Here is a 26,952-nt window from a genome sequence, read left to right as displayed (position 1 = left end):
GGCTTTTAAATAAATCGGTTGTGTTAAGAATATCTGGTAAAAAATGGGATCCTTTTGGTGTATCGCTACTTTTTGGGCAAGGTGCCTCTCCCCTGGCCCGCCCGACCTCCCATTTATCTCATCGGTTCCGTCGTCCGAGCCCACCCAACGGCATTTCATGCAACCGAGTCGTTGGCTAGCATAATGGTTTGCCCGCGTGAAACATTGGCCAAGTTCTTGGTGTTGGGGGATTTAACGTGCCTCTTGTCTGTCCGGTTGTCTCCCCCGAGTGCATTTCTGCCAGGATCAGCCTTGGAACATTCGCGCCTTGTGGGGTCGGGGTCGTATGACACGATAGAAAAAGCACGGCATCTGCCTAGTGCCTACCATCTACTGTGGGTCACTGACTCCATGCTTCAACAATGCCATCCAACTCCCGTATTCGGACTGGCAGGGTGACGACGTTTATTCTCCAAGTCAACCGGGTACTTGCGTCTAGCTACCTCTACCTAGGTACTAAATGAAGGTCATTGTGGTGGATATCTTTAAAGAGCAGGAAAAGAAGCACGAAACAAACAAAGAAACAGGATAGCGTGACAAACGAGGCGGTATCACATGCAAAAAAAAAAAAAGAAGAGATGTGATGCGACAGCTGTCTCCGTGGACCGTCCCGGAATAGCCAAACAACGCACCCCGCCTATCCAGTCCATCACTCCTCGAGCGGCGTCTGCTTGCCCAGCTTGGACAGCTCGGGGCCCTGGCCGCCGTACTCCTTGGGGAGTTTCTCGCCGAGGCCCGGGAGCTCCGAGGCGGAAAACTCCTCTGCCAGGGCGCCGCCGTTGCTCATGGGGTGGAACTTCTTGAGCGTATTGGGCGCCACGAAGAGCTTCATCACGGCGTACATGAAGCCCATCACGACGGGCACGTTGATGAAAAACTTCTCCTTGAGCAGCTCCGGATAGTTGGCCGCCAGGACCGTTATGGTCTCCTTACTGGCGGCCTTGACAGCGGGCGCCTGTCGCAGGAAGCTAATGGACTTGTAGTCGTGCACCTGGTAGATCTTGTACGGGTCCTGCTCCGCCGTGATGCGCTCGGTCGCCGTCGAGATGGAGAGGTCGTGCACTGCAAGCTCCATTAAGGCCACGCGCCAGTTGATGAAACTAGGTAGAAATGACAGAGTCAAGGTTAGCGGGGGAGGGTTCAAGGGTCACGGCTGAGCTGGCGGGTGCATGTGTCACGCGAGGGACTCCAACGCCTAGTCGAGGCAGGGCAGCGAAAAGGCGGACATACTCCTCTAACTTTCCAAACGTATCATCCATGGACTTGACGCTGCCATAGATGTTCCATGTGAACACCTCTTTGGCCTTGGAACCGGTGTCCGTGGTGTACGTGGTGACGTAGCCCAGCCCGCTGAACTTTTCCTTGTTGTGCTTCTTCTCCAGCAACTCCAGCGGCTTCGTCTTGGCACGCCAGTCCAGCGTCTTGGTGAGCTGGTCCTTGGCCTTGGCTAGGTCACCGTCGTTGGCGTTGAGATACTTTTGCAGGATGATTTGTGATGGTACGTGCGTCTCCGGGTCGGTGAGCGACACGCCCCAGATCTCCTTGTGTGTGTGTGCCTGGGCTGTGGTCCAGAGGTCCTTCAGCGGGGCTGAGGCGGCTGGGGCTGGGGCCGGGGCGACGGGAACGCCTATCTCGGCGGTCTTGGGTTCAGCCTCCTTGGAAGCCGCTGGAGCAGGAGCGGCGGCAGGCTCAGGAGCCAGAGCCTCGGTCTTCTCGGCAGACTTCGCTTCAAGAGCGTTCGGGGCTTCTGCGGCAGCAGGGGCAGGAGTAGGGACTGGCGCCCTTTCATCAGTTTTCCCGGCAGGCTTCTCGGCAGGAACATCTCCAGATGGGGCGGCAGTCCCGGCCAGCGGCGGCGCTGTCGAAGCGGGTGCCTCTGGCGTGGCGACAGGGACCAATTCCGCAGCAGAGGTGGTGACGGCTGCGGCCTCTGGGGCCTTGGTGTCCTGATCGGCCATGGCGTCTACCTGCTCCAGGCAAGACCTCGGGGCGTGGCGCACGATTATTTGGTGGGGGAAAGCTGGGGAGCGACTCGAGCTGATGGAATATGATGCGCAACGAACAGTTTGGCGTCCCTCAAGACCGAAGCTTGGAGAGAAATACCACGATAGCTTGATTGATGCTAGCGGTTTTCGCCTCGGATGTTCGTGTTTGGCAGATGGCTGCGGCCAAGGCGTCGCCGCGGGCTGATTGTCCTGACAGACCCACTCATGCCCCACACTAGCTCTAGGCCCCTGAATCGAGCTTTGGAAAATTCGGCGGCACGTGAAACCCATTGCCTCGCTCAGCTTTCGTCATCAACAGCGACAACGATTGACCACTGCTATCACGCTATGTAAATCCCGAGATAGCATGAAACGCAACGCTCCGTTTTCTTCCCTAGCTTTCTAGATGCTATTTGCACGGCTCTCTAACCGTTCCTTGATCCAGGTCCTCGCTTGGTAGCATGATCCTGACTTCCACGATGCTATTCACGCCTAGTTCCCGCCGGGGATGTCAACGAAAGACCCAGCCAAAGAGCAAACTGCAGAACCAGATCGGCGCAGCGACCAGCGTCTGGAGAATGAGCAAAACTCCAAGAACGCTGACGAAAACTGCCGCACACGCGATCAGCGCCAGGGTGACGCCCTTGTCGTCCGCCTGTGGCCTCGAGTCCAGAGTCGAGGCGCTGCTGCTCGCTGCCTCGCCATCGCCAGCCTCCTTGGCGCACTCTGTCGTCAGCCCGCCCCGCCCAAGCGACCCGGCTAGCGTAAGTGAAATTTCTTGCAACATTCTGTCGTTGCTGAGCCGCATCCTGTGATGGAGCAGCCCCTCGTACTGCAGGTTTTGTTAGTTTGGCGAGCTGCGTCAGGCATGGGCTCCCGGAAACGGGGAGCAACTTACCCGCTGTGCCCCATGTACGATCTTTGACCCCAGGTGCCCCAGCCTTCCACCCATCATCTCCAGGTGGTACTGGGATTGGGCAGCGAGCTGTAGCAGCTTGTCGAGCCCGTTCCTCTGATTGGGCCCAGACTTGCGCCCTGCGTCCTTGAATACTCTCCAGTCCGTATCCAAAAGCAACGCCGTCGCACGGACAATAACGTCGATGTTGCAGATCACCGCCTCCTTTGCTGCATGTACTGTCGCCGCGTTGGCGTGCAGTGCTTGGAGGTCCTCGTGGCAGAGCGACTTCAGGGCCTCCTCCTGATGCTTATTTTCCTCCAGCTCCTGTTTGGTCACGTCGGTTTTGCCTGGGAGCTGCTGCAGGCCCTGTCCCATCCCTCGAGTATCTCGTGGGAAGATGTCGGCCTTCCCCAGCGTCGCTGCCTCAGGCCCCAAAGAGACGGTTCCCTGGGACTTGACCCGGGGGTCCTTCCTATTCCTTCCGCCGCGATTCAGTCCTTGACCGAGACCATGCCGCTGCGGCTGGCGCACTGCCATAGGGCTTATCGGGGGGCTCGGCACAGCAGGAGGATCGCTCTCGCGAGCTTGTTTGACATATGCGGAGTCTTTGATACCCGTCGCCCGCTCAAGGATCTGGTCCACCTCGGTGTCGACGGCGGCCATGAAATCCCTCCAATTCTCTTCACACCAAGTGATGAAGAACAGATAATGCTCGAGGAACGCCTCGAAGGGTTCCGCCACAGTCTCCTCGCCGAGATCGGAGCCGATGGCAGCCAGCGGGTGGCTATCCAGCATTTTCTGGATCCGCTCTCGAACGGAACAGCCGATCCTGGCTTTCCAGTCGTTGTCACTCACAACGAGCCGGGTAGACCGGCCCGTCTCGAAGTCGAGTAGCCCGTAGACGGCGCGCCTCTCGATCGGCCATTGGCCGTAGTCGTCGGGTCGGATCGTGTGCAGCGTGAAGGACATGCTTATATCGCCACCTGGCCGACACTGGCTCCCTGGAGGCGCCGGCTGCCTCGCGGGTGCCAAGGCCGTGCTGCGGCACCAGAAAGGGGCAGATGACAGGCGCGCGAAGCCGGGTGCGTTCTCGAAGGACCTAATGGACTCGATGAAGCTGTGATCGACCTGGAAGTAGGTGAGCAGCTTATTGAGCATCTCGCGGCCGCACGGGAGGACACCCTTCCGCTCTTCTGAGGCTAGAAGAATGACGCGCGTTATGGGGACGCTGTTGGATTCGGGCGTGGCTCCCGGTCGTTGAAGATGCGTGTCTAGCTCGCCTGCGCTGCTGATGCTGTACTTCTGGAACCCTGATAGAATCGGCATTGTCAGACCTGCCTGTCACATGCGTAAACGCTCCTCCCCCATATTCTGCGGCCTTTCCAACTCACTCGTGAAACTCTTGCCGGGGTTTTCGGTGTCCGCTTCCGGGTGCGTCTCCCACATTACAATGTCCTGGGCCGAGTCTCTGAGGATCCTGGGCCCGATGTCATTCAGGTGCCCCCTCCGTATCTCTGCTTGGAGTCTCTGGGCAATGCTCTGGGGCTCGACAAAAGCGGCAGAGAGTGGATACCGACCACACGCCTCCAAGGCCCTCTCAAAGGGCTTAACGTTATCTTCAATTTCAGTGCCTGTCTTGTTGCTGCGAGTTCTTGCCCAAGTTGGTGTCGCGGTACCCGAATGCATTGCATTAGGCATGTGGGAGTATTCTACCGGCGAATCGTCCTCGCCGACGCAAGGAAGCTCTGACGTTTCCATGGGCGATACGTCTTCCGCCTCCCAGAACCGAGTGCCTGGCGTCCTAGGCGCCTCAAGCAGGGTATCCCCCCCTTCCTTTTGCCAGCCGTCCGGATCCGTTGGTAGCTTGAGCTGCGGCTCGCTCGGCGTCCTTGGGCCGGGTTCGCTGAGATTCGACATCGTGAGTGATTTTGTCGGGCCTAGGGGTCCTGACTGGCTCTCTGGATGGCAATCACCGCCTCGCCCCGTTTTCCTCGGGGATCCCTATTTATACCACAATCTCCGGAGCGCCCTCTATCTGCTGTAGTAAGGTGAAGAAAGGGCCAAGGGCGGTGAATGAAGCAGCCACGAACCTGAGGACAAATTCTCCTTCACCCATTGCCCCCATTCGTGATCATCTGCAGGCCATGGTAGACACAAGCAGACACAACTCAACCTTTTGGGGTCGTGAATATTCGTTGGAGCGCACATCAAAGCAGGTGGCAACAAACAATACTGAGCACAAGGCATATTCGTGTCCACTCCCGCATTTCTGGGGGTTGAAGTGGCTGTACAAGAATATAGCGGTCACTGTTCAACCCCGAGATCTTGGAGCGGCAAACATCAATGGCAGACTTGTGCATCAGTTGGACTCACCAAGAGCGTTCAGCTGAAAGACTGACCCAAAGTAGCCTAGTGCGTGCTGCTGCTTAATTCAAGCCCATCCTGCCGTCTGGTGGAAAAGCTCGCGTCGGACCCGGCCGCCGGGACAGTCCTTCCCTGCCCCTGTCGGTTGCCTCAATTGGCCACGGAACCACGTCCGCAGGGGCCAATCCTGCAAACGCTGCGGAGACGAGGGGAGCCCGACGAGCTTGGCTGGAATAGGTGTCGGCCAAGGACCCATTCGATGCGACACCACCTGCGGTTTCTCCGCACCGCGATCCCCCAACGACGTGGGAATTGGTCCGCCAGGGCCCGCATGCGCTCGAATCAGACGCGTCGACGTCGAATTCGGCCGCCGGAAAATCTGCGCCGCGAGAGGGGATTCTGGATCATAGAATTGAGCCGCCCGAGTCACTGGTATGCGCCGGGATAATTGTGTTTCCCTCGTTGGATCGGCCAGTATAAGTGAAGGGTATCGTCCTCGCAGTCATGGCAGCTGTCACCCGTCAATGGCATCCGCCCTCCTCCTCCTACCTACCAAGGCCCCGAGCTGAGTGCCAAACATGTCTTGGAAGACGGCGGCCCTCGCGCTCGCCGGCCTGCTCGGCCGCGCCCTGGGCTCGCCCCTGAACGTGTCCCCAGCGACGCCGCTGCTCGCCCGGCAGTCGTCATCAACCTTCTCAAACCCCGTCCTCTGGGAGGACCTCCCGGATCTGGACGTGTTCCGGGTCGGCGACGTCTTCTACTACTCGAGTTCGACCTTCGCCTACAGCCCCGGCGCGCCCGTGCACAAGTCGTACGACCTGGTCAACTGGACGCCCGTGACGCACAGCGTGCCGCGCCTCGACTTTGAGAACCGCTACAACCTCAACTCGGCCACGGACCGGGCCTACGTTAAGGGCATCTGGGCCAGCACGCTGCGGCACCGCAAGTCCAACGACGTCTTCTACTGGATCGGTTGCGTCCAGAGCACGGGCAAGACGTACGTCTACACGTCGGCCGGCGGCGGCGCCAACTCCAACAACGGCGAGGTCTCGCGCTGGGACTGGAAGCGCGGCGGCACCATCAACAAGTGCTACTACGACTGCGGCCTGCTCGTCGACGACGACGACACCATGTACGTCGCCTACGGCAGCACCAACATCCAGGTCGCGCAGCTGTCCAAGGACGGCTTCAGCGAGGTGCGGTCGCAGCAGGTCTACTCTCCCCCCGGCGGTGCCTACATCGAGGGCTCGCACATGTATAAGATCAACGGCTACTATTGGATCGTGCCGACAAAGGTCGCGTCGGGTGAGTGGGTGCTGCGGTCCCGGAGCCCCTGGGGCCCCTACGAGCAGCGCGTGCTGTTCGACAACGTGCCCGGCCCGCTCTCAAACGCCGGCTGGGCGCACCAGGGCGGCATGGTCGAGACCAAGGACGGCAAGTGGCACTATATCGCCTTCCTCGACGCCTACCCGGGCGGCCGCATCCCCGTCATGGCGCCCCTGACCTGGTCGTCGGACGGCTGGCCCCAGCTGGTCAAGGACTCGTCGGGCCGCTGGGGCACCACGTACCCGAAGCCTGTGCAGACGTCCAGGACCGTGCCCGGCCCGGCGCGCCGCGACGACTTCACGGGCTCGGAGCTGTCGCCGCACTGGGAGTGGAACCACAACCCGGATGACAGCAAGTGGCGCCTGCAGTCGGGCGGCGGCCTGGTGCTGCAGGCCGCCACCGTGACCGACGATCTCTTTACGGCGCGCAACACGCTGACGCACCGCATCCTGGGGCCCCGGTCCACGGCCACGTTCCGCCTCGACGTGTCGCAGATGCGCGACGGCGACCGCGCCGGCGCCGCGCTGTTCCGCGACAAGGGCGCCTACATCGGCGTGCACAAGTCCGGATCGTCCGCCACCGTCGTCATGGTCAACAGCGTCAACCTCGGCACCTCGAGCGCCGGCTGGCCAACCCAATCCAAGGGCTCCGTTTCGGCCACGGGGCCCACGCTGTCCGGGGCCGAGGTCTGGCTGCGCGTCGCGGCAGACATCACGCCCGCCTTTGGCCTGTCGCCCGTCCGCCAAGCCGTCTTCAGCTACAGCACCGACGGCAACACGTGGACCCGCCTGGGTGCGTCCACCATGATTAACGAGTATAACTACTTCACCGGGTATCGGTTCGCGGCCTTCAACTTCGCCACCAAGGCGCTCGGCGGGCAGGTTATACTCAAGAGCTTCACGAGGGAATTGTCCTGAGATGGCAGTCGGGCTGAGTCGGTGCAAAGGTGGGCTGCGTGTCAATCAAGAAAGTATCCGAGTTACTTGTTGTCCAAGCGAACTGGTAAACGCTACTGTACAAGCCAGCCGACTCTATTACAGCCTCGCTGAAAATGAAATCTACAAGAAGCCGCGGTCATCGAAGCCACCGTCTACCATTTCCAATCGTGCATTTCCACCAAATGATCCTAGATCTCGCGGTGACGGATTGGCAGGGGTGTCTGCTGGGGCCACGAAGCAGAAGCGTTAGCTGGGTCAAGGTTGAAACTGTGACAGATGGGAAGAACAAACCTGGTCCCTGGTGGATCTCAGCTCCTCCACCTCGCGCTGGAGGCCTCTGATGGCCTGGATGCAAGCATGCAGGTCCTTCTTGGCCGCCTCGAGCTCGCTCTCCAGGGTGCCAACTCTGCCTCGCAGGAGGGGAATCTCCCCTTGAAAATCGTTATGACCTTCCTGAAGCGACTGCTGGTGGATTGCAAGAGCTGACTGAGCGGCATCTTGCATACCACGGTGATGGTTGAACTCCTAGTCCAGATTTGCCACCGAGGCCGCAAGGTATGACACTGCGTTCTCTGGCGTGCGGGTGGCTGCGGCGGCCAGCGCCGAGCTTTGGGGCTTCTGATCCGGGGTGCAGCCGATGGACTCGGAGGCTTGCGTCGCGGCGTCGATGATCTGCTTGGGGGCTCTCTCGGCGCTGCCCATCTCGTCCACGCCTTGCTAGAGCGTTTCCGGCGTGATCCGGTCCATGCCGAACTGCTGGATGTGCTGGGCGATGGAGAGGTCGGCTGTGCGGGTGCGGGTGCGGGTGCCTGCTTTCGAGTTCTGCATCCAGTCAGCAAATGAAACTCGGCTGTGTAAGTCCACACCTCCACACTCTGTCATCTCAAACATCCCCCTCCACGCCAGAAAGCCCATTTGTTCACCCCGAGCTCGCCGTGCGAACTTGTGCATCTCTGCAAGCCATGGGCCACCCTTGCGGGGTCCCATATAGGTTACCGGGTATTGCCTGACCAAGGCGTCCGTCGTTTTGCACAAGCCAGCGCAGTTTCCCTTATCGCTGAACACGGGTGTGGTCCCACGAGAAGAACAGGTGTACCGATGTGTGGCATCGGTCGAAGCAGGGCGGATGCTCTTGGCACAGTGTGCCGAGAAGCTTTTCAGCTTCCGAGTAGGTCTAGTAAACGCCCCTGCCTGTCTTGTCGCAGCTCATATCTCCGAAGAGATCTTTGAATGTGCTTTCCGGATGGAGGGGAATGGTGATCAAGAAGAATGAAGGTGCTGGATGCAGATCCCCCATGGGACAACTTCCTTCGTACCAACTGAAGGAAAAGGCTGGACTTACGGTGTCTGCGGCGCTGTGGCCCATCTCGTGGTCTCGGTCGGAGTCTCCCATCTTGTCGGCGATGGTTGAGTGAGAAGGAAGAGTTTTTATGTTGTTGATCAAGGGCAAGGACGTGGCTAATATATAGCCGGATTAGGCAATAGTCCGTGCATTTTGCTGCAGACTTTCTGACCGCTTGGCAGAATCTTTCATCTGATGTTTTTTTTTTTGGCCTTCGGGTTGGATGAAAAAAATGACGTTGGTGCTGCAGCTGGCTTCAAATGAGTGTGTCAGGTCGCTTTTCTTTTTGGACGCAAGGCTAAGTACCAGAAATATCAATTACCGGGCCAGGCATGCTTCAAAGGCTCGAACTTCTACACTACAAGCTCCACCTCCTTCTGAACATCCAGCTCATCAAAGCCTCCCCCTGGAAGAAGTTCGACCATTCGCTCAACCCATCCGTGCTTAACGAAAGTATCCCAATGCACAGGACGTGGTGGAACAGGGAGCCCCGGTGCGCCAGCTGGACCGCTCAGATGGCGGCAGCACTGACCGGCGTCAACAAATGTGATCCCTGGGGCAGCCCCGGATTCTCTCCGACCATCAGCGCCATGGCTCCGCGCATGGCCGGGCCGGGCGAGGGCGGCGGGCCCGCCGCGCTGTCGGTGGTGTTCCCCGCCTTTGACAAATATATCGCCCTCGCTGTGTATTCCTGGTACGCCCGGCCCGAGAGGGAGCCCGACACTATATTCGTCGGGAGGATCGACAAACTCATCTACGCACCGCACCCATCTTTGCCGACGCCGTGGAGGAATCCTTGATAAATTTTTGCATAAAAGTAGCGAACTGATATGCTTATTTTATTTAGCCTTTCAATTTCGCAGTGGCCACTCGAAATGAAGTCACTTCAACTACATTAATGTTGATGCAATCTTTCGCTACTACTTTGCTTGCCACCAATCGCGAACTATGACGGACAAACAGTGCAAGATAGGGTCTATTGTATGTTGATCTAGATCTCTGAGGAGAAAAGAAGACGGGCACAGGGCCGAGGGCCCTGTGCCCTCCTTATATACATGATCCCCTCTCTTGCAGGCGCGGTAACCGTTACCGCACCCCCGTTATTGCCGACGAGTGCTCGGCAAGCATCTACCCTGTGCGGCACCGGTGCTCCGCACCGGTGCCCATGCAGATCGTCTGAACAAAGGCCTGGTACAGTGTGCCGGCTCTTGGTGATAGCCTCCTTTGTGACACGAACACACGACTCCTAACCGCCCCTTCTATGTCATTCTTGGTATAGCTTTTGTGTAAATACAAGCTGTGCTTGCTCAATGAGGAGCCGGTTTGAGACAGTCAGAAAGAATGATTGAAAGGTTTGTGATGATACCAGACAGGGACTGGAAAGAACGAAAAGAAGAGGAAAAGAAGAAACAAGAAAAAAAGGACCAGGAAACAAAAAGGAAGCATCCACTCTGAAACAATCTCTACCGCGCGAAGCCGACATCATGCGCTGCCTCCTACAGGTACTGGCCGACCCGTAATCCGAACTCACAGCGCCAAATGTCCAACAAGATGGACGGGCCCGCCAGTGGTTCCACAGGGGCAGCCACCATGAAGCTCCAAGCCCGAAATGACCGCCAGCACGCCCTATCAGCATCGGCTGGGCCAGCTAAGCCTTCAGCTTGGCCTCCCACTCCGCCTTGTCGTCGGCCAGCGCCTTCATCGCCTTGTCAACATCCCCGGGCATCCTTTTGATGACCATCGGGTACACGACGTCGAAGCCCCGAGGAAATCTAAAATTCCAAGCAGGGCCGTGTGCCACCAGCATCGGCTGCTCAACAAGGCTGACGACGGGCATGGCGACAGGGCACCGCACATGTTCGGCCCCCATACGTGCCATCCGATCCTGCAGCCCAGCGATGACTTCGTCGGGAAGAAATTGGATGAACTCGGCGTCGGGGCTCTGGCGATACGGTGGCTTGGTCACCCAGCGGAAGCCATAAACGTTACGGCTCCGGCGGACGGGGGACTGTAGGGGGTCATCGGGCGTGGCCAGGATGTCCTCTAGGTTCCACACCAAGTAATGGTCCTTGACGTCGATGCGGCGTTGATGGTCGAACTGGCAGAGACGCATGGCAAGCGCGTCCAAGGGGCAGAGGTCGTAAGTATCATCTTTGTGACCGATCAGGCGTGGAGACTCGAAGTTGACCAGGTGCTCCAGCTCCTTCTTGACAAACTTCTTGATGTAGTCCTGACTCAGTCGCCCCGCATCAATTCGCGTGATCATACGGCCGCCTATGGCCCTCCAGGTCCTATGTTGCGCCTGCAGGGCGTCGCCAACCCTCTTGCATCGCTCCTTTTCGCGTAGGATGTTCCTGTCATCGTGGCTCGCCAAGACCTGTTCGAACTCTTCACGAGCTTCTGCGCACCATGCTTGGTACCCCTCTGGGTATCCCAGCCTCACATGTGAGGCGTCAGCAAAAAGCCTAGCGGGCAGGGAAGACAAATAATAGGTGTGACAAGGAAGAGCAGGAAAAGAGAGGCAAGCGTGCTCGTCTTCGCAAATTATCTTACCTTTTATGCCTTCGAACAGAAGATTATCCGCCACCCACAACGGAGAGCTGAACATATCCTTGTCCTTGGGTGTGCTGGAGAAGAAATGGTCCTCAAGGGCATGCCAGATGAACGCCCGGGCGAGATGTGGCTTGTATCCGGCATCCCAATGATTCTCAGCCTGGTCCGAATACTCTTTCAACTTGTCCTTGACGCTACAGTGGAGCGACTCCCAAGAAACTTGGGTGACCCCTCCTGAGAGGACGGATATGCTTCTGGCGAGATGGAAGAATGCGTCACCGATCTCCATTCCCATATCGCAGGGGTTCAGGCAAGGGTGCATCGTTGGATAGAACAGAGAAGGTGGCGGGATAGAGCCGTCCAACTTTGTCTCCAATTTTGTCTTCAGTGAGCCCTCCTGCACGAGCCGCACCTCGCTCCAAACCTCGGGGTCCCCTGGTCCGGGAACATGACGCTGACTCACGGCAAGGAGGTGACGGGCGACCTTGCACTCCAGCTTGAAATCGATGTCCTCGCCGAGTCCAAACCTGATCCACTCTCTCATCTCATCCGAGAGGAGACGAGGAGGCTCGGACTTGTCTGGGTGGCTCCTCCCGTCGCGGGGGGAATTGTCGGCCGTCTCGGATGGGGCGGAGCGGAGCCCGTGCCCCAAATTCTTTGGGTCGTACCAGCACATGATGGAGGATTGGATGTGACGTAAGCTGGGATTCTTCTCCACTCCTAGCAGCTCGCGCTTTGCCTCGTCCGACAGTATGGATTTGGCAATGACGACCGCTTTCGTATCCATCCGTTGCCGTTTTCTCTCGGCTCTCGTCATACCCGGGTTCGCTATCTCGTCGTCGTCGTCATCGGAACGAAGCTCGTCGAGCTTTGGGTAGGTTCTATAGGGGAGGGGGTTCGATCATGGAATGTTAGTGTCCAAAAGCAACCCAGTAAAAGGTGAATGAGATTCCGTGAAGATGGGGAGGGGTGGTCGAGTTGGAAGGCTTTGGCGCACTTGGGATCCAAGGGGTTAAACTTGAAAGCGCTGTCTTCGGGTGCGTTCCGATGTGGCGCATCGCCGACGGGGCTGCCGGGGTCGTCCGGGGAGGCAGAGCCTTCAGGGTCGTTGGAGGGAGCGGGGCCGACGGGGATGTCCGAGGCAGCAGGGCCAGCGGGGACTTCCGGGGAGGCAGGTCCGTCTAAGCCGTCTGGACCGTCAGATGTGGCAGCGCCGTCACGGTCCTTAGAGGGAGCAGGGCCGGGGGGGCTGTCTGGGCCTTCAGATTGGGCAGGGTTGTTAGATGCGGCAAAGCCGCTAGGGTCGTTCAATGGGGCCGTGCCAGCAGAAGGGGCAGGGCTGCCGGGGCTGCCCGGGGGGCTAGGTTCGTCAGGGTTATTGCGTGTGGCAGGGCCGTCAGGGTCCTCAGAGGGAGTAGGGCCGGCGGGGTTGCTTGGACTGCCAGGTTGGGCGGGGTTGTTGGATGCGGCAGGGGCGGCAACGGCCAAGTCAGGGGCAGTGGCGGCGGCGGCAGGGGCAACGGTAGCGACAGGAACGGCAGCGACGGCGGCAGCGACGGCGGCAGCGACGGCGGCAGTGGCGGCAGCGGCGGCGGTAGGGGCGGCGGCGACAGGAGTGGCGGCGGCGACCATAGGAGCGGCAGGGGCCAAGGCAGGGGCCAAGGCAGCGACAGGAACGGCGGCGGCAGGGGGGCCAGGAGCAGAGAGTATGCGCCTCTGTTCGGCTCTCGTGCGGCCGGTACGTATCGCGGAACTATCGATCCCGTCGATCAGCCGCTTTTTACTGGGAGGCGCCTGCGGTTGCGGACGGCGATTGCGCTGTTTCGTAGGAGGAGCCTGCGGATGGGGACGGCAACTACGCTTCTTAGGCCCCATTGCGGCGCAGAGGTTAGCGTGTGTAGAACGGATGATGAAAGAGTGTGCTAAAGTGAGGGAGAAATTGGGCAGAAGATGGGAGCAGCTATGGCGGCAAAGCACACACGTCGAGGAAGAAAAGCGAGGGCCGAGTAGGTAGGCAGAGCAATGGAAGCCGCCAGCTTTGTATCCTGAGGGATGGCAGACTCACAGCTGTAACAAGGCGAGGAGGCACGACGGCGGCCGCTTGCGGCCTGGGATTGGCTCCGGACAGGCGCTGCCGGGATGGAATGTAGTTAGGACCAATGGTTCAGATGCCAGTGCCGCGCTCAGTTCCCATCTGGCATGCCATGGACAAAGGGAGGCTAGAGTCGAGGTGGCTGGGAGGCGCGGCCTGAACTATAGCCAAGTGCCCGGAAGCGGCTCTGGTAGCAGGAAAATGCACCGAAGAAGAGACAATATCCTGAAGCTCGCTGCCACGGCGGTGCCCTCTTTGTGCAACAATGGTAAGGGGATCCGCACTCGCCCGACAGCAATGATTAATCCAGGCAGTCACCTGCATGCACACATGTACGCTTCCGTTTGCTATCTCCATTGAGGCCCAGTGAGGTATCTACCCGCCTGGGTCCATGCTGCTGGCCTAGGTGCCCGCGCCTGGCGGCTTGTTTGCTGTCACGTCATTATTATTGTCATATAAATCCTCGGGCCGGAAACGCGCACAACCGTCACAAGTTAGTCACCCGGCTTTCCCGACCACAGGCTTTCGGGGGTTTCAATGGCCCCTATCTTTATTCGTGCTATGCCTTCCGACTCTCCTTTATCTTTCTTGTTCCTGGCCGCCTGACAAAGTGGGAGACAACGGGTTGGTGGTTTGCTTCGCCCAGCTAGGCCTACCAGCTTGAGGCACCCCGGTAGCTTTGGTTGTCTCTAACTCGTCACTCCGTGCAGTCATATCTCGCAGCTATGTTTTGCTATGTTTTCTCCTCTGCTTTCCTTCGTACTGGCGGCGCCTTGTCTTCCACGTCACACATTTACACATTGGCAGGAAAACCCAAAACCAAAAATGTACATTTGTTCCTGTCCAGTCACTCCGCCCAGTCACATCTCGCAGCCATGTTTTCCCCTTCTCTCTTTTGCTACAAGTTAGACTGTGGTGCCCTCAGGCATATCTCGTAAATCCAATCTTCCTCCCCTCCACCCCTAGATCACCCAAGCCGCAAACCTTCCACCCGCAGGTCACCCAAACCGCGAGCTTTCCACCCGCAGGTCACCCAAGCCGAAACTCCCCAGAGCGCCAACATGGTGGCCGTCGATCTGCCAATTGGGGTTGATCTGTCAATTGGGGTTGATCTGGGAACAACGTAAGAGCCCCCTCTTGGTCCCCCTCTTGGTCAACCATGTCATGCACCACTTGCCCATGTCACCTCTCGCTGCAGACAGGACCCCAATAACACGGCAGCTATCTCGAATAATAGGCGCAGCGGCATCTCGATCCACGTCAGTGCACCGACAGAGCGCTACAGCGAGTTCCTCGATCTCAAGAAGCTGGGTGGACCCAAATTTCCGACAGAGGTGACATACGACTCTTCCCGTTGGGGAAATCAATGCCAGGAGTTTCAGAGCAACACTTTTCGGTGGTTCAAACTCCTACTTCAGAAGCCAGCTAGGCTTGACAACAACATCAGATCATCGAGACAATACAAGGACGCGCTTCTCGCATTGGAGCTTAACAAGAAGAAGGCGGCCGAGGTGGCTCAGATGTACCTGGAAAAATTATGGGAACAGGCCCTTCCCCACTGCAACGAGGCGCTCGACGACCTCATTGCCGAACGAGAGTGGGGTAGAGTTAAGATCAGGTCTGTCCGGGTTGGCTTCACACATCCTGTTATGTGGAAAACAGGCGGTATCACGAGCACCCGGGAGGCGATTTTCGCCTCATTGAGATCGCCATGGCCTACCGCCGAACCGCAGCCGCTGTCAGAGCCCGAGGCCGCGGCGTGTTACCTACTCAAGCAGGCCGAGGTCCTCGCAGAAGCCCGGGTTAGTAGTCTGTGCTCAGTGTCAACGACAGGATCTCCCCCGACTAACCTGTTCACAGGTTGGCCACGTGATGATTGTGTGTGATATAGGAGGAGGCACCATTGTGAGCACCCATAAGGACTCCCCATTCCACCATTGCTTATACCGTGTGAGTTTTGTCTCTAATCAGATACCTATTTATTTGTTATAGGACGTCGCCCGTTACGGCATCAAGTCACTGAACCCTCCACGGGTGAAGCAGCTCGGAGACACGCATGGGGCCTTTGGTGGTGGTGTGGTGTTGGACAACCATTTTGAGACCTGGCTCAAGACGGAGCTACAAAAGGAAGACGGGCCGTACCCTGGCGGCCTCAATCTCACTGACGACGAGATCGGGAAGTTCATGAGGAAGACGTGGGAGAACAAAAAGGTTCGGCATGGCACGGACGGCGGCCCCTACACGCTGAGACTTCCCGAAACATGGCCAAACAAGGGCACTCATTCCTCAATCCAGCTCTCAGAGTAGGTCCCAATCTTTATCAATGCCGCCCCGGGACGATAATCCAAGGTCAGAGACAGGGCGCTAATTATGGGGATGTCTTCGAAAAATATTGCTATGATTAGGGAACATCGAAATTCGATATTCGATCCAGTCGTGGGCGCCACCTACGGCTTCCTCGACAGCAGTGTGCAACAGGCCATCGCAGATGGACATCCCCCGTCGGTAGGGAGAGGCGGAAACAGCGGACCCGGGACGCCGGGTAACCGGTAGCCAAACGAGGTGATCAAAACTAACCTGGTTTCCCGGCACGCCGGCCTTTCTGTAGCATATAATTCTCTGCGGCGGCGTCGGCATGAACTGCTACGTTCAGGCCCAGATCAAGAAAAGGGTGTCAACCCTGGAGCACAACGTCGAGGGTGGCATCAGCGTCCATTGCTGGGGGCAGCACAGAGATGATATGTAAGACACCACCTCCCTGACCGCGTCCAAAGTCTCGAAAAGCTGCAGACTAACACCTTGCCCCCTCCTGACCGTAGCCGCAATGCCGCCGCGATGGGAGCCGCGCTATTCGCGAGCCAGCAGTAGGAGGACTAAGACTGCCAGGTGCTCACGGGGCGTTGCCGAGGCAACTGCCAACGCCCCATGCCCGAGAGACCGACTGTCCGCGCAGGCGAACCCCGGCAGCACCAATCGGCAGCACATTCGTCAGGGATGGAGAGACGGGCGGTGCTGTTCTTGGTATTTCGCATTTCTCCTTGAGTCGTCATTTGTTCCGGTCGCGCGTGTTTTTTGTCTTTTTGTCTTCATTTTTTCGTTGCTTTATCTGCCTTTTCGCCATGTCGCTTTTTTTTCACAGAGCTCTCTTGCGATGTTTTCTACTGCTTTCTCGAGTTTTGCATTGTCGCTGCTGCTTCGGAGGCGACTGCGACAGTGTGTGGTGTCCGGCCAGCTTGGGTTGGGTTTCGGGGGAGAGGGAAAATCGTGGGATGGATTGTTGAGGTAGAAGAAATTAGCGTCAATTGCATGTCACTTCGTTTCTCATATGCTAAGGTGCATGGATCTGTGCCCAAACAGCAGACAATGAGCGCATCGATATCGGAAGCTTGGATGCCGATGTCTTGGCCGCCCACTCGCTACTTCTCCGCTTCCTCCTGTGGCTTGCTTGGTGGGGGTGGCACGGCCTCGGCAGTTGACAGATGGCGGCGGGAAATCTGGCAGCAGAAATGCCCCGATCGGAAGAACATCGCCGCTGGGTTGCGTTCCTCCCAGCGCGGCCGCCAAGGCTCCTTTTCGCTGACGGGGAGGGATGGATCAGGATCTTGTTGACTCGGCAGCAGTGGCCGGATTCTCGCCTCACCCTAACTTGCCTATCTCGCCATATTCTTGGAACCCGTCGTGACCGTACAGAGATCAGACCAGGCCGTCGGCCACAGCAACCCCGTCGGCAGATAGACCGAGGGACATAACAGGGCCCCCGAAACAGGCAGCATGGCGTCGGAAACAGCCTTCCCCCGGCTGCCGCCGTCGGGCATCAAGGTCATCATCGTGGGCGCGGGCTTCGGCGGGCTCGCGGCGGCCATCGAGTGCGACCGCAAGGGCCACGCGGTGACGGTGTTTGAGAAGATGGCCGACGTGGAGGAGGGCCAGCGGGTGGGCGACATCATCAGCTTCGACGCCAACGGCAGCAACGTCTTTGCGCGCTGGCCGGGCGTCGTCGACGAGCTGCTCGCCATGTCGCGCGACACGGACCACCTGGACCTGCACGACTGGCGCGGCGAGCTCGTGACGCGCCAGTCCTTCGCCGGCGAGCGCGCGTGGGGCCACCGCATCAACGGCCACCGCGGCCAGATGCACGCCGTGCTCTGGCGCCACGCCCTGGCCCGCGGCATCGACGTGCGCCTGGGCCGCCGCGTGACCGACTACTTCGAGACGGCCGCGGGCGCCGCCGGCGTCGAGCTCGACGGCGGGCCCGAGCGCCACGAGGCCGACGTCGTGCTGGCCGCCGAGGGCGTGCGCTCGCGCGGCCGCCGCATCGTGCTCGGCTCCGACGACAACCCAAAGTCGTCGGGCTACGCCGTCTACCGCGCCTGGTTCCCCTCGGACCGCGTGGTCGGCAACCCGGCCATCGCGCACTTTGCCGCGCCGCCCGGCGGCGGCGACATCCACCACGGCTTCATCGGGCCCGACATACACTTCCTGGCCTCGTCCATCGCCGGCGGCAAGGAGGTCAACTGGGTCTTCACCCACCTCGACGACGGCAACATCGAAGAGAGCTGGTCGTTCCCGGGCAGGGTGCCCGAGGCGCTGGCCTACCTGGACGGCTGGTGCGACGTGGTGCGCGAGCTCGTCAAGGCCACGCCCGACGGCCGCCTGATCGACCACAAGCTCGTGTTCCGCGACCCGCTCCCGACCTTTGTCTCGCCGGGCGGGCGCATCGCCCTGCTCGGCGACGCCGCCCACCCGTTCCTGCCCACGTCCATCCAGGGCGCCAGCCAGTCCATGGAGGACGGCGCGACCCTGGCCGTGTGCCTGGAGCGGGCCGGCAAGGGGCGCGTGCCCGAGGCCCTGCGTGCCTACGAGCGCATCCGCTACGACCGCGTCCACGCCGCCCAGGCCACGGGCGTCGCCACCCGCGAGCGCTGGCACCGCGCCGACTGGGACGCCGTGCGCAGGGACCCCGAGTCGCTGCACCTCGTCCGCCACGAGTGGCTGCTCAACTTCAACGCCGAGGACCACGCCTACAAGGTCTACGACGAGGTTGTCGCCGGGCTGAACGCCGAGGCCGCCGCCAAGGCCCACGGGGACGGCGCCTCGGGCCATGTCCCGCTCGCAAATCCGGGGACGGCCACGACCGCGGCGGCTGCAGCTTAGGACAGACAGCGCCCATGACCGCGAGAGGACGTTTGTGTGAAGAGTGAAGATTTACATGATGAGTAGAATAGACCCCTGAAAGCAAAATTTTCACAAGGAACCCGATATCAATCATGCACCACAGAGTTCTCGCTCATGTATCACGAGCCGGTCCGAGTCGTCTTGACGTCAGGGCCGGTTCAGTAAAGTGCAAGTCAGGCATCGCGCCTTCAATAATTGCAACTCATGGCGAGCCTAGCCCGGCCGCAATTTTGTCAACTCTAAATACAAAGGGGGTTGGCATTATATCGACACAGCTGCGCTGCTCCCGTGTGACGTCTGGTCTCTTTTTTTTTTTAGCTAATCAAGCACTAGTCCTACAAGGGTTAGAGTGCGATCGGCGGGCTGGCCCCTGGGCCCATTCCCTCGGTAGCTTCCCTTAGAGGAAGTTGATGCCAACACCAACCTGGAGCCCTTTGCGCCCCTCCTCGCCTCGCCTCATGACAAGGGGCAGGCTAAAGTTGAGCTCGAATCGGGCGACGGGGTGTGCATACACCAAACCGACACCCGCCGCCAGGCTGGGCAGACCATTAAACACCTCGGCCACGGCAGACTGAAGGCCCCGCACGACGGCACCCTGGCTCATGCCAGCGCCGGCGCCCGCCTCCTTGGCCTTGCCGCCCTTGTTCTTGATGCCGACCAGGCGCCCGCCATTGGCGAACAGCTGCAGGCGCAGCGGCGACTCGGCCCCTGCCCGAGGCAGCGGGAGCAGCATGTGGACGCCTCCGGCGGCCAGTACGTCGCCACCCAGGGCGTCGGCCCCGTCGCGGGGCCCCAGGCCACCCATTTTGAAGCCCCTGACGTCGGTGGGGCCGCCGAGCAGGAAGCGGTCGTTGATGCGGCTGGGGGCCGCCAGCGCCGCCGCCGCCTTGCCGCGGCTGGGGAAGCCGAGCGGCAGCGGGCACAGCAGGCCGAAGCGCAGGCCGGCCCCGACCGAGATTCCCGTCTTGGCGGCGGGGATGCCGGGGAGGGGCAGGGGCTGGGCGGCGGCGAGCTCGAGCTCCGTCTTGGCGAAGGACACGTCACCGCCGAGCGGGCCCCAGCCGGCCAGCTCCGACGTGGTGCGCATCAGGTAGCCGCTCTGTGCGAGGACGGGCCTGTCGCGGCGGTCGCGCGTGAAGGTGTGCGTGAGCGCCGTCTTGACGCTGTCGCCGGCGTCGGCGCGGACCGAGGCCGAGGCGGCGCCGGCCAGGCCCGTCAGCTGGCGCCAGTTGGAGCCGAGCGAGAGCGTGTGGGCGTTGGTGGTCCGCGGGTCGCGCCAGGCGAGGCGCGCGGTGCCGCCGCGCAGCACCTCCTCGTGGTTGGCCCAGGGCTTCTCGGTGGCCGAGGCCAGGCCCTCGAGCGAAAAGCGCAGGTCCGGGTCGCCATTGATCGGAGTCGAGAAGGCGGTCGTGTAGGCGGACCGAGTACGGGTGCCCGCCTTGGCGTTGAGTGAGAGCGATTCAGCGCCACCAAACAGGTTGCGGCAGAGGAGGTTGCCGTAGGCCGAGCCCTCGGCGTTGCCCAGGTCCGTCCCAGTGTTGAGCATCCATCGGCCCCGCTCTGCTACCCGGATGTCCACGTCCAGGTCTGTTGCGGCCGCTAGCGGGTCAGAGTCGCGCGCGCTCGAAAGGTAGACCCTGGGCTCCGGCTTGAAGATCTCTGTAGTGATGGCGCCATTGCTGGTTAGAATACCTGGCCTGAAACGCCAAACAGGGGGTGGCGGGCACCCATACCGAATCGGTCCAGCTTGTTGGTGGCCTCGTGCAGCCTCGCGAGCACGTCGCCGAGGGTAGTGCCGGCATTGTTCTCAGGGGAGACCAAGGGATCGAATATCGGGGCAAGGAAGGTTTTCCTCGTGTTCTTCGCGCCGTGGATCTGCAGAGAGTTTATTGTGGCAGGGCTGCCCATCTGCTGCTCGAGCTGTTGGTTCCCGTCGGCAGTCAGCCATGCAGGTTCGTAGCTACCGTTTCGGAGCTACCCAAAACGTTCTAACGCCCCGGGAAGGCGGGGAGGCGCATCAAGCTCGGGAAACGTCGAGGGCGCATGAAGTGTAGTGGCCGTACCAAAGCAGCCTGCCTTGCTCTTCTCTGCCGCTCCTCCAGCGCCGCGGGCACCCGTGCCTGGGCCTCCCGACTAAGCGCGTCGACGTTGGTTTCGAGCTTACTGATGCCGTCGAGGCCCTGTCATGATGGGTGGTAGCGTGTCTGGGTCAGCAACAGTTGGCGGCGGCGGAAGATTGGGAGCCATTGTGGCCGAGGCATACATGGTCGCTGCCGAACTGGCTTGGGGACACCATGGCAGCGGTTTTGGTCTCTAATTCCCGAGGGTCTAGTCTCACGACTCGTCGTCGTCGGCTCCCTTTCGTAGGGGCAGGGCGCAAAGTGACCGGCGCTCCAAAATTGGCTGCCCGAACTGTGCTTGTGGTTGTGGCTGGTGGGCTCGCCAAGCCAGGGACAGGTGGCTTGCGTCAGTCGGCCCCTTGCTTTGTCACTGCCGCGCGGGTGCATCGGCAATAGGTGATACGAAGGGATGTTAGCGAACCTATCTCCAGCTTGTCCTTGTCATGCTTGTCAGCGGCACGTGCCTTTGCCATCCACCCATCTCCGCTAGCTTCTCAGCCCAGCTGAAAGACCGACCCACCCCCAGCCCAAGTTCACGTCACCAGAACCTCTCGCATATCCCATCACCATCCAGGCTGGTCCATCATTCGCTCTCGCGACCCATCGGCCCTCTGGATTCGACCACTTCCCCTGTCTTTGTTTGGCAGTTTTCTTGCCTTTTGTTCTTCTTGACAATCATTCGTCGCACCCCTCTTGTCGTGCATCTCAATCCACAAACCACACTCGCTGACCGAAATCCCGCCTTTCTCCGCCACCCCAACCACTAACCACTAAACCAAACCAACCGCTCACCTCCTTCACCGTCAGCCAACAACTCTCGACCCTCATTTGCGACCAAGTCCATCAGATCGCCCATCGAGCTCGCGCCAAGTCGCCATCCGCATCCTTGATCGCGTTTCGTCCTTGAATCCATCTCGATGGCATCCAAGGCGGCCACCAAGCGGGTATGTAGGCTGACTGGATAGTTCGCACATACGCTGCCACGCCATTGTCGAGACTGAGAGTGGCAAGACTAATGACTGACTTTCTGCCGTAGCTCACGCTTGAGTACAAGGCTATCGCCAAGAACCCCCCGCCATACATCACGGCACATCCCTCAGAGTCCAACATCCTAGAGTATGTTACTGTCCCTTGCCCCGACGTTGCCGGCGGTCCACGTGGTGCCACGCGGTGGTTCTCGCTCAACAGCGCGCCGAAACACTGACCCTTGTTTCCACCAACAGGTGGCACTACATCATCACGGGCCCCGAGGATAGTCCTTACCATGGTGGCCAGTACTGGGGAACGCTCATCTTCCCGCCCAACTACCCGTTCGCGCCTCCCGCGATCCGCATGCACACGCCCTCGGGCCGCTTCCAGCCGTCGACGCGCCTCTGCCTCTCCATCTCAGACTTCCACCCGCGCACCTTCAACCCGGCCTGGGAGGTCTCGACCATCCTCATCGGCCTCCTCTCCTTCATGACGTCGGAGGAGATGACTGCGGGCTCCGTCTCGGCCACGGATGCAGAGCGCAAGTTCCACGCCTCGCGTTCACGCTGGTGGAACTCGACCGGTGGCGGTACGCACGGCCGCTCCTCAGGCCCGGGCCAGAAGAACAACGTCAGGGCCGGCGATGGCGGCTTCAAGTTCCGATCCGAGTGGCCCGAGGTCGACACCGAGAACTGGGAGTGGATCCGTAAGAACGATGTCGACCCTGCCACCGGCCAAAAGGCTTCGGCCGCCCCCACTTGTGGTCCTCAGCTCGGCATCGCCGCTGGCGCTAGCGGCCACCAGACCCAGGCTGTCGTCGACGCCATGGTCCAACGGAGGGAGGCCGGCCAGGGCTGGCTGTGGCACCACAACAAGTTCGTCCTCGCACTTGTCTTTGTCTTCGTCTACGTTCTCATCGCCCGGCTTCTTGGTTCAGGCACCAAGTGAGCAGGAGGGGTCTGGGCATCTTTTGCGTGCCATTGAGCCTATTGTTCTGGTCCCTGCGAGTGCTTTTCAAAGGCGTTGATGGCGAACGCCACCGACGTCTGGGAAAGCATAACCCCGGATCCGGGCCTCGCACCATCCTTTCAGTCTTCTTCCATTTGTCTTACCCTATCAACCTTTTGTGTGGCGTCTCGCCGGATCTTGTCGATTTTCCCACGCATATTTTCGGGTTTCATGTTTCTTCGCAACACCGCATCTCGGTTGGTTTTACTCTCTTCTGTATTGGGTCGCAGGGCGTTCAGAGTGGCAAGATCAAAGGAGAACACATTTGAGGAATCAATGGCATATAGTCCGCCAAGGCAACAAGTGATCCTTCTGCATGCGTAATGTTCCCTAAATCTGCGTGTTTTTTCACCGCTCCCAAAGCACCCCGCCTCGCGCGCTGCCCGTCTCGGTGTGACTTGGCCTCAATGTGCATGGTTTCTGGGCACAATTGGCAGCCGTCCAGTGTCCAAGCAGATAGAAGGCCGAGGCACAGACGACATAGGGGGCGTGCTCCTCTGTGCATCCGTCACTTGCGGATGAACATGTGATGCTTCCAACGTCCCCCACCGTTCCCTACATTCAACGCGCCGTTGGTATCAGTAATATACATGCCCATAGCCTTTCCACACACTTTCTATCCCATAGCTGTCCCTGAACCCATGCCAACGACAGCATTAGTGCTGCGACCGCCAGTAAGAGCTCAGAAGCCCAAGACTTGGTGACTTGGTCGCCTTTGAGGGCTTGTCCCACCCCCGCATCCCATGTTTGTTTTGGTAATCATCGCCATCCCGCTGAGCGGCCGTGAAGGTGGTTGCTTTTCGACTGCGCTGCCGCGGCTTCTTGTTGTTACCAGCGGCTAGAGTCAAAATCCGGCATACCCTTATGCTTTCGGCCAGCCAGCCAGCAGGCGTGTGTATGTGCTGGCAGGGAGCGGCCGCCCCTAGTCGGCCCAGTCGGCACATGGGGTCTTGGATCGGCTCAGGTCAGGCCCCTGTCCCACGTCCGTCCTGGGTAAGCCATGCAGGATCATGGTTTGCTGTCTCGGATCCTCCCTTTTTTTTTGCACGGACGTGAGCGCATGGTCTTCAGTGCAGCTAGAGCCGATGACGGGGGCCATTTAGTGCCCCTTGGTCTAGGGAAGGAGGAGGGGTATGGGGATGGAGGAAGGTGAGGGAGAGAGGGAGATGCGGGATAGCTCATCGGCGCCCACACCTACAACGGCCGAAGCCCACCTGCAGCTGTCAGATCGGATCGACCCAGGCACTTACGCTAGGTGAGCGTATAAGCGTTTGGAAACCTTGTTGTCATCGGGTCGGCTACGGAGGGGAGTCCGTGCAGCCCGTCATCAGGAAACGGGCTCGTCCAGGCCCTGCTGCTTGAAAGTTGGTCGTGGCCTCGCCTCGTCCTCCCCAGGGGTGAAGTCACTGGCCCAACGAGCTCCGAGCACACACGCACACATATATATCAGGCCATCGGTCGTCCCGCAGTCCCTTGACTCCCATCCGCATTCCCGCGCGCACCAAGTTCGGACAGACGATTGCAGTTTAAAATCACGCGCGCACACTCTCTCTGTCCGCCCAGGCATTTATCCTGGCCGGTAGCCTGGCAACAATGACCGACTTGACAGTGCACCCAAAGGAGAAAGATCAAGTCTACCGCAGAGAGGCGGCGGCTGTAGACGAGGATGCTACTCGCGTAGTTGGCACGACCCAGCTGTACAGAGAGGATGGAAGGATACGTCTGATACCGGTGAGAAGAAAGCGGCTTGGCACCTGGTCCCCTGACTATGGCTATGAGGGGAGTTTGTGCATTTCCTCCGTCGACTAACACAGCTCCCTGGGCAGATGCCGACACCAGATCCAAGAGGTGCATGGAAACGATACCCTCACGCCAAAGTGCTAGAGCCGCGAGGGCTGGCTAACCGGGAGGCGGTGACACAGATCCTCTGAACCTCCCCGTCTGGCGCAAGCGGTTCGCCGTCTCGGTACTGTGCTTCTGTGAGTCTGACCTGCGCCTCTCGATACACATGTCAAATCCACCACGTCCCAACCAACAGGCCCTTGGGGAAAAAACTGTCGGCGCTCTCGCCCTCAGCGCCGAGGTGGTGATCGGCGGTTTGATCCCCATCTTCATCCTCGAGTACGCCGGCGTGGACCCGCGGTCGATCCGGGCCGTCGACTTTGCGCACCCGGCCAACCACGCGCCGCCGGGCAGCCCCGGACCTAGGCCGCGCTCAGCCCGTCGCTGGGCTCGCATCTGGCCGCGCGCGCGGTGCAGGGGCTGGGCGCGGGCGCCGTCGAGGCGCTCATCCCGCTCGTGCTGCAGGACATGTTCTTCCTGCACGAGCGCAACACGTGGATGTCGACCATCGTGAGCTCCCAGGGCGTCATCATCATCGCCCTCGGCATCGCGTCGCCCTACATCGCCGCCAACCACAGTTGGCGATGGATCTATCGGGTCACGACGGGCTTCGGCGCCGTGGCCTGGGCGCTGCTGCTGCTGTTCCTGCCCGAGGCCAGGTGGGCGCGGTCCAAGGAGGAGCTGAATAGGTTCTTTGTCCGACTCGAGCCCAGTGCTTCCGATCTTTGGTGTGCTAGTGTTTGGTGTGTGTAAGTGAGAGTGGGAGAAGAAACAAGGACAGGTGGCTGACATTCCCCAACAAAAAACGCCCAACAGTGGGACACAACGTCTACGACATCGCCCCAGACGAGGACAGGCCGCAGCTCGACACGGCGCGGTTCCGGGCGCGGAGCGCGTGGGACGACGTGGGCGTCTTCAACTGCGGCTTCGACTGGCGCGAGGCCGGCGTCTCGATGCTCGACACGCTGCGCACGACTTTCCTGCCCGTCGTGCTGTGCTGGTGGCCACGCAGGCCGCGACCCAGGTGCTGTCCTTTACGCTACTAGCCCAGGGCTGGCGCTTCGAGCTGACGGGCCTGGGCGTGCTGCCGTTCGTGGCGGCCGCGCTCTTCGTCTACGTCTTTGCCGGCCCCGTGGCGGACCGCGTGTCCATGTCGGTCACGCGGCGACGCAGCAGGGGCGGCAAAGTAGACGGCGACGCCAACAACAGCAACAGCAACAGCAACAAGAACAACAACGCCATGGCCCGCGAGGCAGAAGACAACCTGCCCAACTTCATCCTCCCCTTCGCGCTCGGCATCGCGGGCGCCTTCCTGTTCGGGGCGGCGGCGCAGCAGCGCATGCACTGGGCCGTGCTGCTGCTGGCCAGTTTCCTCGTCATCTTCGCCTACCTGACGGTGCTGACGCTCGGCAACGTGCTCGTGGTCGAGAGCTACCCCGTGTGGGCGGGCCCGGTGCTCGTCAACGTCGGCAGCATGCGCATCACCGTCGCCTTCTTCCTCGCCAGCCGGGCCGTCGAGTGGGTGCAGGCGGCCGGCCCGCTGGCCACCTTTGCCATGTACGGCGAGGCCCTGCTCGTTATCGCCCTCGGCATCCCCGCCCTCTTCTTCTGCGGCAAGCGCCTGCGCGCCTGGACGGCCGGCCGGGTCGGGGTCGTTGGCGCTGCTGGCGGCGGGCGGTCGGGGGATGGCGAGGCGGGGGTGGTGTAGGCGTCTTTTGGGTGGCATGGGTTGGCCGGCCGTGGATGGGAGTGGCGAAGTTGGGGAGACGGTTGCATCTGGCAGATGGCCGGGTTGTGACGTCTTTCGGGACGATGGCAGCACAAGGTTGCATGACTGAAGCAACGGCGTTGTATTGCCCAATGTGGAAACTCCAGCTTTCAAAGCACGACACAGCACAGCAAGCCTATGCTGTCACTGTCAGTGTCAGTGCCAGGGTCAAGCAACAAGGACTCCGGCCCCGGTCTGCCCGGGAAATAAAGCACGTTTGACAGAACTAGCGGCCCCTGCGCGGGCGCCTCCGGCTGTTGATAGCCTCATCCATGCCGTCCAGCCGTCTTTGATCTTCCAGTGCTTGCCAGCCCAACGACCATAAATACGGCGGTCACAAGATTAGCAGTCTGCCGATTTTTCTTTTCCTCCTCCCACACATATACACACACATACGCCCAACATAGAGACAGTCCCGGGTGCCAGCTGGTCGGCCATCTCTCGCTTCTATTCCTCCAACAATCATCTCCCATACTTTCTACTTACACGACCGAACCCTACAAAACCCATCCCGTTACAGCAGCATAGCAAAA

The 26,952-nt window shown here is 60.1% G+C and overlaps 11 protein-coding genes across 11 annotated transcripts; 6 read left to right on the top strand and 5 right to left on the bottom strand.

Moving 5' to 3' along the window:
- Nucleotides 1-391: 391 nt before the first annotated feature.
- Nucleotides 392-2,184, bottom strand: GGTG_02111 (phosphatidylinositol transfer protein SFH5). Its single transcript, XM_009219882.1, has 2 exons — nt 1,270-2,184; nt 392-1,139 (listed from the first exon to the last, which is right to left on the bottom strand). Exons 1-2 carry the CDS (start codon nt 1,995-1,997, stop codon nt 689-691), a joined length of 1,179 nt encoding a protein of 392 aa, XP_009218146.1. The 5' UTR covers nt 1,998-2,184; the 3' UTR covers nt 392-688.
- Nucleotides 2,185-2,472: 288 nt separating this feature from the next.
- On the bottom strand, nt 2,473-4,839 carry GGTG_02110 (hypothetical protein; the record flags this gene model as incomplete). Its single annotated transcript, XM_009219881.1, has 3 exons — nt 2,473-2,856; nt 2,923-4,232; nt 4,314-4,839. 3 exons carry the CDS (start codon nt 4,837-4,839, stop codon nt 2,536-2,538), a joined length of 2,157 nt encoding a protein of 718 aa, XP_009218145.1. The 3' UTR covers nt 2,473-2,535.
- A 1,018-nt stretch (nt 4,840-5,857) lies between these two features.
- GGTG_02109 (glycosyl hydrolase family 43 protein) lies at nt 5,858-7,529 on the top strand (the record flags this gene model as incomplete). Its single annotated transcript, XM_009219880.1, has 1 exon — nt 5,858-7,529. The coding sequence occupies exon 1, from the start codon at nt 5,865-5,867 to the stop codon at nt 7,527-7,529; it is 1,665 nt and encodes a 554-aa protein (XP_009218144.1). The 5' UTR covers nt 5,858-5,864.
- A 209-nt stretch (nt 7,530-7,738) lies between these two features.
- Nucleotides 7,739-8,943, bottom strand: GGTG_02108 (hypothetical protein; the record flags this gene model as incomplete). Its single annotated transcript, XM_009219879.1, has 4 exons — nt 7,739-7,771; nt 7,842-8,036; nt 8,094-8,267; nt 8,893-8,943. 4 exons carry the CDS (start codon nt 8,941-8,943, stop codon nt 7,739-7,741), a joined length of 453 nt encoding a protein of 150 aa, XP_009218143.1.
- A 129-nt stretch (nt 8,944-9,072) lies between these two features.
- Nucleotides 9,073-9,865, top strand: GGTG_02107 (hypothetical protein). Its single transcript, XM_009219878.1, has one exon. It carries the CDS (start codon nt 9,225-9,227, stop codon nt 9,690-9,692), a length of 468 nt encoding a protein of 155 aa, XP_009218142.1. The 5' UTR covers nt 9,073-9,224; the 3' UTR covers nt 9,693-9,865.
- Nucleotides 9,866-10,073: 208 nt separating this feature from the next.
- On the bottom strand, nt 10,074-13,320 carry GGTG_02106 (hypothetical protein; the record flags this gene model as incomplete). Its single annotated transcript, XM_009219877.1, has 3 exons — nt 10,074-11,316; nt 11,446-12,326; nt 12,443-13,320. 3 exons carry the CDS (start codon nt 13,318-13,320, stop codon nt 10,541-10,543), a joined length of 2,535 nt encoding a protein of 844 aa, XP_009218141.1. The 3' UTR covers nt 10,074-10,540.
- Nucleotides 13,321-14,509: 1,189 nt separating this feature from the next.
- Nucleotides 14,510-16,711, top strand: GGTG_02105 (hypothetical protein). The gene is made up of 6 exons (XM_009219876.1): nt 14,510-14,660; nt 14,775-15,339; nt 15,398-15,442; nt 15,530-15,840; nt 15,943-16,279; nt 16,357-16,711. Exons 1-5 carry the CDS (start codon nt 14,599-14,601, stop codon nt 16,088-16,090), a joined length of 1,131 nt encoding a protein of 376 aa, XP_009218140.1. The 5' UTR covers nt 14,510-14,598; the 3' UTR covers nt 16,091-16,279; nt 16,357-16,711.
- Nucleotides 16,712-16,971: 260 nt separating this feature from the next.
- On the top strand, nt 16,972-18,847 carry GGTG_02104 (hypothetical protein). The gene has a single exon (XM_009219875.1). It carries the CDS (start codon nt 17,309-17,311, stop codon nt 18,689-18,691), a length of 1,383 nt encoding a protein of 460 aa, XP_009218139.1. The 5' UTR covers nt 16,972-17,308; the 3' UTR covers nt 18,692-18,847.
- GGTG_02103 (hypothetical protein) lies at nt 18,710-21,125 on the bottom strand. Its single transcript, XM_009219874.1, has 4 exons — nt 20,976-21,125; nt 20,776-20,892; nt 20,446-20,632; nt 18,710-20,371 (listed from the first exon to the last, which is right to left on the bottom strand). The coding sequence occupies exons 1-4, from the start codon at nt 21,006-21,008 to the stop codon at nt 19,110-19,112; spliced, it is 1,599 nt and encodes a 532-aa protein (XP_009218138.1). The 5' UTR covers nt 21,009-21,125; the 3' UTR covers nt 18,710-19,109.
- Nucleotides 21,126-21,368: 243 nt separating this feature from the next.
- Nucleotides 21,369-23,128, top strand: GGTG_02102 (ubiquitin-conjugating enzyme). Its single transcript, XM_009219873.1, has 3 exons — nt 21,369-21,776; nt 21,869-21,948; nt 22,056-23,128. Exons 1-3 carry the CDS (start codon nt 21,750-21,752, stop codon nt 22,747-22,749), a joined length of 801 nt encoding a protein of 266 aa, XP_009218137.1. The 5' UTR covers nt 21,369-21,749; the 3' UTR covers nt 22,750-23,128.
- Nucleotides 23,129-24,402: 1,274 nt separating this feature from the next.
- GGTG_02101 (hypothetical protein) lies at nt 24,403-26,359 on the top strand (the record flags this gene model as incomplete). Its single annotated transcript, XM_009219872.1, has 6 exons — nt 24,403-24,592; nt 24,732-24,775; nt 24,848-24,964; nt 25,018-25,363; nt 25,468-25,640; nt 25,664-26,359. The coding sequence occupies 6 exons, from the start codon at nt 24,403-24,405 to the stop codon at nt 26,357-26,359; spliced, it is 1,566 nt and encodes a 521-aa protein (XP_009218136.1).
- Between the last annotated feature and the right edge of the window lie 593 nt (nt 26,360-26,952).

The sequence above is a fragment of the Gaeumannomyces tritici genome, assembly GCF_000145635.1.
Source record: "Gaeumannomyces tritici R3-111a-1 unplaced genomic scaffold supercont2.1, whole genome shotgun sequence".
In the NCBI taxonomy this organism is placed as follows: Eukaryota; Fungi; Ascomycota; class Sordariomycetes; order Magnaporthales; family Magnaporthaceae; genus Gaeumannomyces; species Gaeumannomyces tritici.
Note: the sequence above shows the minus strand (reverse complement) of the source record. Positions and strands in the feature narration are given on the sequence as shown.